At 40.1% G+C, this 12,852-nt stretch overlaps 2 protein-coding genes across 2 annotated transcripts; both read left to right on the top strand.

Moving 5' to 3' along the window:
* The first annotated feature begins 124 nt into the window (after positions 1-124).
* On the top strand, positions 125-4,971 carry LOC145493069 (uncharacterized). Its single transcript, XM_081472473.1, has 2 exons — positions 125-655; positions 3,555-4,971. The coding sequence occupies exons 1-2, from the start codon at positions 487-489 to the stop codon at positions 4,607-4,609; spliced, it is 1,224 nt and encodes a 407-aa protein (XP_081328599.1). The 5' UTR covers positions 125-486; the 3' UTR covers positions 4,610-4,971.
* Positions 4,972-7,044: 2,073 nt separating this feature from the next.
* On the top strand, positions 7,045-12,212 carry LOC145493015 (soma ferritin-like). Its single transcript, XM_081472421.1, has 8 exons — positions 7,045-7,177; positions 9,105-9,194; positions 9,332-9,359; positions 9,941-10,059; positions 10,174-10,266; positions 10,421-10,474; positions 10,776-10,901; positions 11,546-12,212. The coding sequence occupies exons 1-8, from the start codon at positions 7,175-7,177 to the stop codon at positions 11,738-11,740; spliced, it is 708 nt and encodes a 235-aa protein (XP_081328547.1). The 5' UTR covers positions 7,045-7,174; the 3' UTR covers positions 11,741-12,212.
* Positions 12,213-12,852: the final 640 nt, after the last annotated feature.

The raw sequence follows: 12,852 nt of genomic DNA, 5'->3' as shown, positions 1-12,852 counted from the left end.
TAACAAGAGACAATTAAATTGTCTCTTTGGCGTGCAATGCCGTCACGCATCAAGAAGTAAGCTGGCGTGACAGTTCTTAATAAAAAAAATTGATACATATTTGCTGATAAATCACACCCGGGAAATGACAGGGCAAACATAAAAGCAAATTGCAGAAGCTATACATTATTCATTTTTGAACGGCAAAATTTCAGTCACTTGACATGTTCATTTCCGCATTAAAGGTCTTCTTTTAATTCGACAGACAGTGAACCGCTCTCATAAATTGGAAAAGCAATTAGTCAAAGTGGAATGTTTCCAATAACGTCATCGAGTTGCGGCTTCACGCTGAGCGCTTTCAATAGCAGCATCACTGTAAATAATGAAATGGAATATAAATGCCTCTGTTACCAGAGCGACCGTGAATGTAGGTGATAATTTGCGAGATTGAAGCCAAGATCATCATCAAAAAGCCAGTGGATACATGATTAGTCGGATCCTCGTGGAATGGAGACAGAGGAAGCACCTCAAGAGACCTTCCGCAAAAGGTTGACAGTTCCCAGTGGATTTAGAAACTTGCTTGAAGGCCTAACTGTGGAAATTTTGCGTTCGAATCCAGCCGACATTTACAAATTTGCCGCGGAGTATTTCGACGCGAAGTTAAAAGAGCGTCAAGGTTAGTGAGTTAAATGTTTCTAGAGTGTTGAATTTTTGCTACCAATAAGCTCTCTTTTTATACAGGATCGGACAAAGATCTACATGCATTTAAAGTCGCATCGTTGACAATAATATTTATGTTTGGTTAAAGGTAGAAAGGACACCTTCGAAACGCTTAACACTGCAAGATCTTCTTAAAACACCAACACAGTTACTCAAACATGCCGATATGGGCTCTTTAACAAGTCAATATTGTTTCAACTTGCCCGTTTCCTTTTACACTACCGTCTACGTCTGAACACAAGTTTTTGGGAAGCCCAAATTTATATATCCTTCTGTGACCCATCGTTGCTAAATATGGCTTTAGGTCTGTTTAATGTCAAAGAGAGTTTGAAATGAGTTTGTAAAGAGAAGGGTCGCGAAGGAAGCCGCATGGACAAACATTAACAACATTTTGGCAAGGAACCTGCGGCGTGCTAAAGATAGCTAAAGATTAAACGGCGTGAACTCTGTAATTAAGAATTGGGATTATAAATTATACATACGGTGACCTTGTCGACAAAACGACTCTTTCTACGGTTTAAAATACGATGAACGCTGTCTGTTCCCTGATAAATTAAAAAGTTCCCAAAAAAAAAAAAAAAAAACCAAAAATCGTCAATCACTGTCTTCTTTGTTGCTGAGGCGAATTTTCACGGAAAGAGAAAATCCAGCTGCGGGTATTTTTATTTTCTTTGAGTGTACGTTGCCAATCTGCGAGAAATGAAACTATGAATTATTACTGAGAGTTTACTCGATTATTCGACCATAACTCCGCGACACTGGAATAAAGCTTATTATATTTTAAAGCGAATAACCAAGACCTTGAAAATGAAACAGAAAACTCGGCGACATGTTCTGCCTTTCGCATTCTATAAAGGGCCTTATCACATGCACCCTGAAGCGCGAACAATTTCTGACCATCAGATATTTTAATATTTCGATCTACACCTGCAGTTTTAAAATGGCTTTTCGTTATTCACAAAATGTATTTGTCATTAGTTGAGCATCAGAAAACGAGCGCAGTTGAAATAAAGGAATATTTTTCAAAGTTTGGTGCAATGCAGAAAAAAAACATTACCTTTCCAACGATATCGAAAGAAACTGACCTAAATTTAAATAATATGATATTTATTTATATTCCGATTTATGTATAAGTTTTCTGAAGGACTGACACATTGACAAGGTCTCTTCGCTTTAAGAGAGCAATATATTTAATACATTAGCTTTATCAGGACATTTGGATTTTTTTTTTAATTTCTTTTTTTTTTTATATTAGAATTTTTTATTTAACTCAATGAATGCACTATTTTGATTCTCCGTGGGCTTCCTTCGTGTTTTCAAAAGGCAAAATAAACAAAACACACACAGAAAAAAAGAACAATCATTAGAAAAATCATTCTGATGTAAATGGGAAATTTGCTTTTTCCGCGCGGCTCACTCCGTAATAAATGCAGATGTTTCGCTTTCTCCTAACGAAGTGATTCTATTGTATCTGTTTACCTCCAATGTGGCATCTGCCAAGAATTATTATATCTTATTCGACCATCTGCCATATAATTAGCTTTTTTGTAATAGTCAGGCTGAAGGAATATTGGGAATATAAAATCTGCTATGTGTAACAAATGGAAAACAATTTTCACCGCTGAGTCCGGTGTTAGCCACAGAGCTTTAAATACAATTTCAGGTTTCTGTGTACACTGTAACTCACAGTCAGTGAGTTCTCTTGGATCTATAAAGCTAGGCTTTATTGTCAAAATTACTGGAAATCGGTTAAGATGTTGCTCTAAGTTATTTTCTCTTAGAAACATACTGTGTAATATTGTAATATTTTAATTTGCCGGTAAGTTTTAGCAAACGATACGGTATTATTGTAAGTTTTTGCAATAGTTTGTCACAATGGTCACAAAAATTAAGGATTTACGATATAGATTGAATAAGTGGACCTAAAAAGCTTTATTCCAAGGAATTCCACGTAATTTTTTATTTGCCTGTTCACTACCTAAAACCTTGCTCATCCGATTTTAAACCTAGAATAACTCAATAGCGATCAATAGTGACTGATTTCCGAAACGACGAGTGCCGAAAGTGTAAGCTTCTATAGAGGCTTTCCCACAGAAAATGTTTTGAATTTGTAACTCCCTAAAGTCTCATTTCATTTCCTGGGTTTCTGAATCATTTTGATAAATCTGGAAGATTTCTTAAAACGGTGCTTGGAAACCAGTATAAATCCGCGCCCGCATTAACCTTTTCATCGGTCAGCAGAACTCGGCGATCTCATTGAAAAATGGCCGCTTGTACTAAAAAACTCATTGCTCCAAAGGTTGCATCTTTTCTATTTTGTAATCACATTTTAGCGCGATGACGGTATCAGTAGGAAAAAGACGAAAGAAAACCCTTAAAACCATGGTACCAGTGAGTTTCAAATGAAAAATATTATTGCATATTGGTTTCCCGGGGGGATATACTCCCATACGTGTGCTAATCGGGGATTATGGCTCCTGGCTATATAGATATGTGCTGCGGGATAGGGTAGGGTTTTTGAGGTTCCCGATCCTTAAATAGGGTATTATCTTTGCCCCTGTTGGCATTGTGTTCCCGCTGTGATCCTTACACCGGGTACCTATATTGTATCAGTTAAAATTCCAGTGTGTAAATGCTCAGCTAAACGAGAAAAATTCAATGCTTTTGTAACTTCCAATGTTTCGGAAATAAAATAAAATGTAGTTAACCCGTTCATATCGTTCTTAGTTTTTGTTTTTCCCTTGAACATGGTGTTATTTTTCGGGTTTGTTACTTCCAAAGCCCCCTCCCCCCGCCTGTCCCACACACCGGGGATATTGGTTTGTCCTTCACGAACGTTTCCTTTCTTTGCACAGAGAGAGGGTATGATGATTGCCTGCTGGGGTCGCAGATCGATGGATATTACAGGTACGAGCCTTTGGGAGGCAAACGAGAAGAACTTGATAAAGCGGCCACTAAAATTCAAGCAACGTTCCGTGGGCACAAAGCAAGGCAAGAAGCACAAACCTCTGAAAAGACTGGGAACAATAAAAATCTCGGAAAGGGTAAACTGCCGCTGAACACTGCTGGTAGTTTTGGCGGGAAAGAGTACGGCGGGAAAGAACACGCGGCTGCCACTAGCATACAAGCTGGTTACCGTGGTTACTACACTCGTAAGAAATTAAGAGCGCGAAACGAAGCTGCGACAACAATCCAGGCTGGTTATCGAGGCTATGCTGTTAGAAAAGGCTTGCAAGATAACGACGTTTGGACCAAACCGCTGGACGAGGATAGCAAGGATGTTGCGACAAATGAGGAGGAAGAAGCAGCCGCCATTAAAATACAATCTGCATTTAGAGGACATCAAACCAGGAATGCAATTCGCGGTGAGCTGAAAAGCAACTCTCCAGCTGATCGAGGGATCGAAGACTCATCTCTCAAAGATGGCAGCGTAGCAAATGAACAAGGCTATGAGGAACAGAAAGCAAATGATTCTACAGAAACAGATAAAGACGAGGCTGCGACTAAAATCCAGTCAAGCTACCGTGGTTATTACACTCGCAAACAGTTTAAACAAAAGAGCGCGGCAGCGACGACCATCCAAGCCCATTACAGAGGTTATCGGGTGCGCGAAATGCGGCGCGCCAAATCTGAGGCAGCCGTCAAGATACAAAGTTACTACCGAGGCTACAAGACGAGGGAAAGACTGGGTAAGCGTCATTCCACGAAAACATTCCTCGACGTTTCAACCCAAGACGAGTTTGCATTGCATAGGGATAGTCGGACATCCTTTAGTCTTCCCGAAGGTGTTAAGTTCGAAGGAAACCTGGACGAAGACAGTGACGCAGAGATTGATAAAATGGTGGACAAATTGACAGCCATCAAAGAAGCCTCATCTCCTGAAAATGCAGAAGAAAAACACGATGGTTAATTGACAATGAGGATAGACTTCACTTCCCTTGCCCTCCGTTGACTGCATTATATTGCCTAGGCGTATTTAGCTGTGAACTGATTCAACTTGTCCTTAACCCGGGGCGGAGGCGGGGGCTCCCATATAAAAAGGACGGGGGTGCTAATGGGACATTTTGAAAATAACCCCTAAGGGGCGCTAAGATCCTGTTTTGTGGGCGTGGCCTGATTTGATTTCACCCCTAACAGTAAGAAGTACCAATTCTAAAACAATAAATTAGCTGACACTTTCATGATTTTTAATATTGCCATAAAGACGGTTACATCGAATAATTTCCAAAGTTGTTTTTAAAATATCTCCTGTAATATCTTTTTTTTTTTTTTTTTTGGCTCAATACCCTAAAAGGTACCGCAAAGGCTCTCGCTGTGGACATTTTGAGGCTGAACACCCTAGGAGATACCTAAACCGCTTTTTCAAACGACGATCACACCAATCCTTTTTATATTGGAGTCCCCCAGGGCTATAACTTGCCTCACTTGACTATTATGGACTTATCCTCGACCTCAGCTTGCACGTTCAGCTACTATTGGATACAAATAGCGTGTGAATTGTTCTACAATGCACTGCTAAAATGGGCTTTCCTGTTTTGCCTTGTAAATCAAATTTGTACCCCAAACTGGGCTAACAGAGAGTCCGCAGGGGACTGGAAGCTCAGTATATATATGTATATATTGGTTTTTGTTGTTGTTGTTGTTTTTTTTCCATATGGTTATGAGTTGTAATGAAAAAAATATCAACTGAATAAAACCATTAGCATGATACTGGCAAAAATGAATGTCCCTTACACACATACTGCGCTGTTTCTCCTTACACACTGTCCCTGTGTTTACGTCACGTTTCTCTGTGTCACGTTACAAACTTACACGATGATTTCCCTGGGCAAGTTGCGTTACTTAATTAACAAATGATTTCCCGACAGTTTTTACTGAGTGGAAATTCCTGAACACACACGTTTTGGCGAACAAGTATTGCGCGATTCCTCTCGTGTGACTAGATTAGTGGAAGGCTGGGCCGGGCGGATACTGGATTTTAGAGAAGGGGGTTCGAGACACAGTCCCCTGTAAGGAAAATCGGAAAATTTTAAGAATGAGGTCCTCTGAAATGGAATTTCCGGCTTTCTGAAGCCAGGTCAGTGTGTTATTATGTCTCTCTCTCTCTTTTTTTTCTTTTAATTTAGGGGGTGCGACCGAGGCCCCCCCCCCCCTTCCCCCGAATTCCCCCAGATCCGCCTCAGGAAGGGATCCAATAACATTGAGGTCATAAATTCATGTTTCTCCCTTATTTATAGCATTTCCAAGGCACTCGAACAATTAGGTCATTTCCAAATCGTTTTAATTCTCCCCTTGCACGGTTTCTTCCAGGCGTATGGAAGCCTCGTCTCAGTAAGTCATACAATAAACCTTTTTAGCATGATAACATTATCAAGGTTAGCAAGTCCACAAGCGCAAAAACATTAGTAACGGTGTGTGATACCACAGATTTGTAGAAATAGAAATAAGAAGCGCTCCGCTGTTGTTTTTGTCAGTACAAAAGTTGGACCCCGCTATTTCGGTAAAAATTTAAAATAGTCCGGAATAGCGGATCCGTGGAGAGAAATAACCGGATCGGCATTTTTAAATAAAAATATAAAAATAACAATTGACACTGATTTATATCAACATGATGGGATATATTTTTTATTGCCCAATTTAGGGCGGAAGGAGAACGCCTGAGGACGAAGTTCATCACAGTACAAGGTCAAAGTCAAAGTGTCCAATGTATTTAGCCCTAGCGGACTAATTGGGGACACTAAATAAACAAGAGCCTTAAGTACTAAAAAGAAAATGCTAAAATAATTATTAAAATTATTACTGAGTTATTTACATATCCGCAAAGGCCTTAAGTACTAATAATCAGGTTAAAATGATGAAAAGTTCTAAAATTATTTACAATGTAATCTATTCACTGCAAAGTCTAGAGCAATTACTGTTATTAGTTACTTTTACATACTTCTCTGATAAGTTAAGTTTTCTCTTTTTTTTACAAGAGGAAAACCAAAAAGCGATAACTCGCTTAAAAGGCTTCGGATCGAGCTGAGAAGCGAGATGACAATAGAAAAGACAACAAGGCATTAAGGTAAGTCATTTTTATTTCAAAAATATCAAAATTTCAGCTATAATGTCGATTACCGTTTTTCCCCATACAAACCTTTATAAACTCAAACCGTTGTAACACAACACCACCATATGCTGCAAGGCGAAGGTCACGTTACGCGTAACCAAACTCGGTGGTTATGTAATAGTAGATGTCGGCGGTTAATATGTCACGTTTCACGCGCTGAACGTTCGCATCAAGATTAAAAAAATAAATAAATAATAACTCCTCCCATCGTGAGCTTGGGCCGCCTGTGCCTCACATAGCTTGTTATGTGACAAAGGATATTCATAGTGTTTTTCCGAACCCTCGGTTGAGAAGCTCTGTAGATTAGAAGAAAAAAATTTCCTTGGCCTTCAGATACAGTGATATCTAGGTCAAGCAAATTCAAATATGGTAAGTGGAAATATTTGGTTTATATCTAGCTTTTTTGTGCAGAGACATCTGTTTTCAGTATAGCATGACATGATAGCTATTTCACGGCAACGTCGCTTGGCGCTCAATTATATATGTTACAAAGCTATTTGCATGCAACAGATGTTACAATTTGTTCATTGTTTTACCCAGCAAGTCTACATCCATTTCTGCTTATCCGTGGGCGGTCCACGGCATTAGAAGGTCTTTTCAGTCTCAGAAGGCACCGTTCCTTTAGTTTCAACTCAAGCAAAAAGCTAAGCGCGCTCAACATGCAGCCATACGTATTCAAATCCATACTTTCCACTGTTCCCTTTGACCGGTAACCCTACCTGCTCAATTATTTTCGCGGATCTTTCGAGCGTCTTTTGTACATCTTAAGTAATTAAAGCTCCTTCTAAGAAATCAGGCGTGAATTCGATGTTGCTTTTTCCCAATGTTTATTACGTAACTATCAGCTTACAGTAGATACGTTGCAGAATTTGCTGTATGTAAATTTTGCGTTAGTCAATGAGTGGCCAGAATAATGCAATTATTGTTTGCTTAGATATCTCTCTTTTGTTTGCACGGTTCATTGAGATGTTGATTATAAACAATATTTGGCCTCCTTGAGAAAGGTAGTCTTATACAAGTTTGAGACAACACAAACTTTTTGTCCCGCGTAAGGTCCATACACTCACTCTTCAACGCCACCTCTCCACAACGGCAACATTGCAGTTTAATAATGTCATTGACGTAAACCTTTATTGCTGTTAGAAATTCAAAAGTGGATAAAATGTAGAAGATAATACCACGAAATTGTTTCGTCATCTTTCTTTTTGCCTGGGTACTCGCGCGCTGTCGTGTTTCAAGAAATCACGCACATGAACTCGGAAAGCCGTTAAAACCGGTTTTCAACTAGACTGAACCCGGCAAGTCAATGTTTCGATGTTTTGGAGAGTTCAATTATTATGTTCGATTGCCGAACCCAAATAGTCCGGCAGTTTTCATATCGCACCCTGATGTTTTACATGCGTTTTAATACAGTCAATCTGTTTCTGTCGCCGATTCTGGAGAGCTGTGACTTATTACACGTTGAGAAATGGTATTCGAGCTAGGGTAGATTTGTAAAGAAAATGACCACAAGCGACAAAAACAAAATACTTCGAACTAGCGAGAGGCTCGAGTCATCGAGGGTTCGATACCTGAGATCCGAGTCACTGAGGGTTCGAGTTACCTGCAGGCATCAACTTTAATCCTTTTCCCAAAGCGGAAATCTGTTGTCGTGGTCTGTGAGTCACCATGATATCCTCACCAGCCTATTTACATCGTCCTCGCGCCTCGCGGGCGTCTTTGCTCTTTTAAGCCATAATTGATACCTTTGCTTCAGTTATCCATTCAGACAGCGAAAACTGAAATGGCCGCGCGAGAAAATCTTGCCTAATTCATTTCTGGTCTACCGACTGCTAGCTGCGCGAGCCACGGTGATCTTTTATATCTCAAAATCTATTAATACCATCCTTTTTTCTTCAAAAATATCACAATTAAAACTGCTTCGTTGGGTGTCAGCTCAAGAGAAGCTAAGAGAGTGACAACTATGAGTGGTTTTCAAGCTCGGTCATTTGAGAACAACAACAGAAAACTTGCTTGCGATGGAGTTATGGGTCAGTTTAAAGGACGAAATAAGTGCTAGCTTGCCCTACACTTTGTGCCCCCACAGTGTGCTCAGTTGCGTTCATTGACAACGGTTTTTTCAGAATATAAGCCATCTTTGTAACAAAGTATGTGAACAGGACCTCAAGAAAATAAGCTCACCAAAAATTATTTTGAACAAAAATAAACCCGGTACTCATCGAAATCTCAAAATATGCTTTTATCTGGTTCATATCAGTGCACGCTCTCGTATTTAAATCGCAACATTTCTTTGCAGATTCCGTTGGTTTACTTGATCAGTTTCATCCTCGGTGTCGATGTGGCGTGCGGGAGTAAGGCGAAGTGCGACCTCACCGCCCACATAGCAGTAAGTGAAATAAATTCAGTTTGCTTTACTCTGTGTTTTTTTTTTTTTTTTTTTTTTTTTCTATCATCTGAATTTCCCTTAGTTTTCAGTGTAAAACTTGTCATATAGTAAGAACGAGTTCATTTGATTTTTCTTAGGCACACAAAGACCACTGGGTTTATAAAGGTCAGTAGCCGTTTCAACTTCAAGATTAAAACATAAGCTCTCTTTACTGATTCCCATACGTTGCTTTAAATATTCGCTCGAATACTTTGTACGTACATCAGTGATAACCTGAGACCAGGAGTTCTAATTTTTCGCGGCGACGGCAGAAATAAGAAAAAGAAAGTTTGATTGTAAGTTACTTGTAAGACAAAACTGAATTCGTCTTTAAGAGAGACACCACTCAATGCAGTGCAATGTGTTACATAAGGTATTGGCTGGAAAAGAAACCGTTTACCAGAAATCTTTTGCTATCGTAGGTGGAATCAACCAATTACGTTCTTCAAGCTTTTCTGAAGTCCACCATGCGAGACAGAGATTCCCTTGTCTATTACAGAGCATAAAGAAAAGGGAATCTGTGTGTCACAGGGTACTCACAGTCCAGCTTGAAAGCATTCTAAATTCAGGCTTTCTATTCCACGCAAAACAGAACTGAACAATTTTATTTCCAAAAAGAACATGAAAATGTGTTTAATATCGTTCAAAGCATATGAACTTGCACTTCATTCTCTTATAACAACTTACAATGGCAACTCTTTTTTCAGGCGAAGACGTTCTAGATCCTTCGACACCACGTGTTTCACCCTTCCCAACAGCAACAGAACAAGAGATAAACAAACAGATCAACCGGGAGCTGTTTGCTCATTACACCTACATGTCTATGGTAAGCTTTTAAAAAGCATCTCATGTGTTTCAGGTGTTTTTTTACTTCGTTGAATTGCAGGTTTTATAAACAGTCATTTCAAAGATTTTGTGTTGTTTTTCACTTGGTATCCAGGCCGTGCATTTCGACCGTGATGATATTAACCTCCCTGGGTTCCACAAATTCTTCAAGGAGTCCTCAGAGGAAGAGCTGAAGCATGCGCACTTGGTAAGTTTTTAACCGGTTCTGATTTCGTGTATTTCCGGTTCTCTTTCAGGTAAGTTTGCTGTTAAGTTCGCTGTTGTCGTCAAATGGGTCTATATTACTCTTGATATTGTTTTGCAATAATACAGCTTCCTTTGTTTATGTTTTTGTTTTGTAGCTGATGGAGTATCAAAACAAGCGCGGCGGCCGTGTTAAGCTTCATGGCATTATGGTAAGTACAGCCAGTAGATGAAACTAGTTTGAGCTGCAGTTGACAACGTTAAACTCGAGGTGGGCTCTCGTTTCACCGCGACCTGACTTTAAACTTTATTCGAATATGGGCTGTTTGAGGAATAGATTTTGTCAATCGTAGTTGATACAACAAAATATCATTTTATGTTGGTTTTTTTTTTTTTAATCCAACAACAGAGTATTTTAGGTTATTGTAACTACAGAATGAAGTGTTCCGTTACGTTAAGTACGCAAAGGCCAACTATGCTCTTGTTCGTGTGTTTTGTGCTTGTCTTGAACAGAAACCTTGCAAAAATCACTGGGGTAGGGGTTTGGATGCCATGGAAGATGCTCTGGAGCTGGAAAAACACGTTTATCAGTCACTGTTGGACTTGCACAAAACAGCGGAGTTAGCTGACGACCCTCAGGTATAGAGCAATCATGGTCTACATTTATTTTCCATCCATCCTTCTCACCCTTTTCGTCACCTGTTTTTTCCTCCCTTCCTACCTGCCTGCCTGCCTGCCTCCCTTTCTTCCTGCCTCCCTTTCTTCCTTCCTTCCTACCTTCCTTCCTTCCTTCCTACCTTCCTTCCTTCCTTCCTACCTTCCTTCCTTCCTTCCTTCCTTCCTTCCTTCCTTCCTTCCTTCCTTCCTTCTTTCCTTCCTTCCAACCTTCCTTTCTTCCTTCCTTCCTTTCTTCATTCCTTCCTTCCTTCATTCCTTCCTTCCTTCCTTCCTTCCTTCCTTCCTTCCCCTCCTTCCTTCCTTCCTTCCTTCCCCTCCTTCCTTCCTTCCTTCCCCTCCTTCCTTCCTTCCTTCCTTCCTTCCCGTCCTTCCCGTCCTTCCTTCCTTCTTTCCTTCCATCCTTCCCTCCTTCCTTTTTTCCTGCCTTCCTCCCCCTTCTTCATTCAATCCTTTCTTCCCTACTTCTTTGCTTACCTCCGTCCCTCCTTCGTGCCTTCCTCACTCCTACCTCCCCTCTTTCCTTTCTTTCTTTCATTCCCAAACTCTCTCTTGCTTTTTCTAAGGATGTAATTGATTCATTTCTTTGTTTGTTTGTTCATTAACAGTTACAAGACTTCCTTGAATCCAATTTCCTTGGTGAACAGGTGGATAGCATCAAAGAACTCTCAGACTTTGTTGGTATCCTGAAGCGTATGAAAGGGCCCAGCTACTCCCTCGGCGAATATCACTTTGACAAAATGAACCTCGGCGAACGTGACTTTGAGAAAATGACCCTCGGCGGAGACGACAAGAAAGCTTAAGCCTTCCTTGTTTTCTCGTGAAGTGCAATGAACGCGATTGGTGAATGCGATTGTGAACTTGTTATTTGCTAGTTTTAACATTTGAATTTTTTAGTCATCTGAGAGGTGTGGTTAAGTGGGAGTTCGCAAACCTTTTGTTAAATTTTTTTATCCTTTTAAAACTGTTAATTTGTTAGAAACATTTTTAGCGTTCAATATCCCAGTTATTTTAATAAGTAGATAACTGCTTGGTATTCACTCGATACCTTCGTCATCACAAGGCTTGTACTCGACTATATGGACTCGTCTGTTTTGTTTGTTTTTTTACCTTTTTTTTTTTTTCCTTTCATAAAATTGGGGAGAATATATTTCGGGTGAGGAGAGTTCTAGTGATTAGTTCAATGATGCTTTGGGCCATTGATCTGAATAAATTATATATTATTAGATCAATACAATTCTATAATAAACGGGTTTGACAAAAACATTGAACTTATATCATCTTGTTTTGTTGGGGTCGGGGACGGAAATGGGAAAAGGGGAAGTGCCAGGAAGGGGGGTAATGGACAGGGGACCCCCGAGGATGGTATGGTGTTATTGCCTATACTTCTGGTCTTATCGTAAGTTCCATAAGTGGAACATACTGTGAATGACACCCGGGGCTGGCTTGTACGCGAATTGCGAAATTATCAGACTTGATTCTTGCAAATCCCCTAGCTACAGTCCTGATCAAAAGTCTTGGGACACTTTGCCTGTTTGCCAACATATGGTCTTTCTGTCCACCTTCCCCTTCCCACCCCCAACACAATGTTGATGTTGATTCATCCAAAGTAGACCCACCATTTACAGCGGTCTTACGCAAGCGAGTATAAGAGGTATCGCCGACATCCATTCATTTTTATTTTGATAGAAGACTCGAGCAGTTCTGCTTGATTCGGCTCCGGATGTTCAAGAGTAAATCTCTTCAAAGAAAATGTCGAGCAAAACATGGCTGCGGCCGAGTTTTTCACGTAGGTAACTTTTGCCCTTTCTATTATACTTCGCTCCCCTTTCGTGTTTGTACCTGCCGTATGTGTTCATCCCTGAGTTTATCTCGTGGCCACAAACCGCCTCAGTGGCGTTTTATTCAGTTGGTC

This window comes from Orbicella franksi, chromosome 7 (assembly GCF_964199315.1).
Source record: "Orbicella franksi chromosome 7, jaOrbFran1.1, whole genome shotgun sequence".
Classification (NCBI taxonomy): domain Eukaryota; kingdom Metazoa; phylum Cnidaria; class Anthozoa; order Scleractinia; family Merulinidae; genus Orbicella; species Orbicella franksi.
This window is presented reverse-complemented; position numbering and strand designations above follow the sequence as displayed.

Coding starts and splice junctions, on each gene's coding strand:
- LOC145493069 (XM_081472473.1), top strand. CDS start 487: ATGGAGACAGAGGAAGCACCTCAAGAGACCTTCCGCAAAAGGTTGACA. Junction 656..3,554: donor GAAGTTAAAAGAGCGTCAAG/GTTAGTGAGTTA, acceptor TTCTTTGCACAG/AGAGAGGGTATGATGATTGC.
- LOC145493015 (XM_081472421.1), top strand. Junction 9,360..9,940: donor AGACCACTGGGTTTATAAAG/GTCAGTAGCCGT, acceptor CTCTTTTTTCAG/GCGAAGACGTTCTAGATCCT. Junction 10,902..11,545: donor AGTTAGCTGACGACCCTCAG/GTATAGAGCAAT, acceptor GTTCATTAACAG/TTACAAGACTTCCTTGAATC.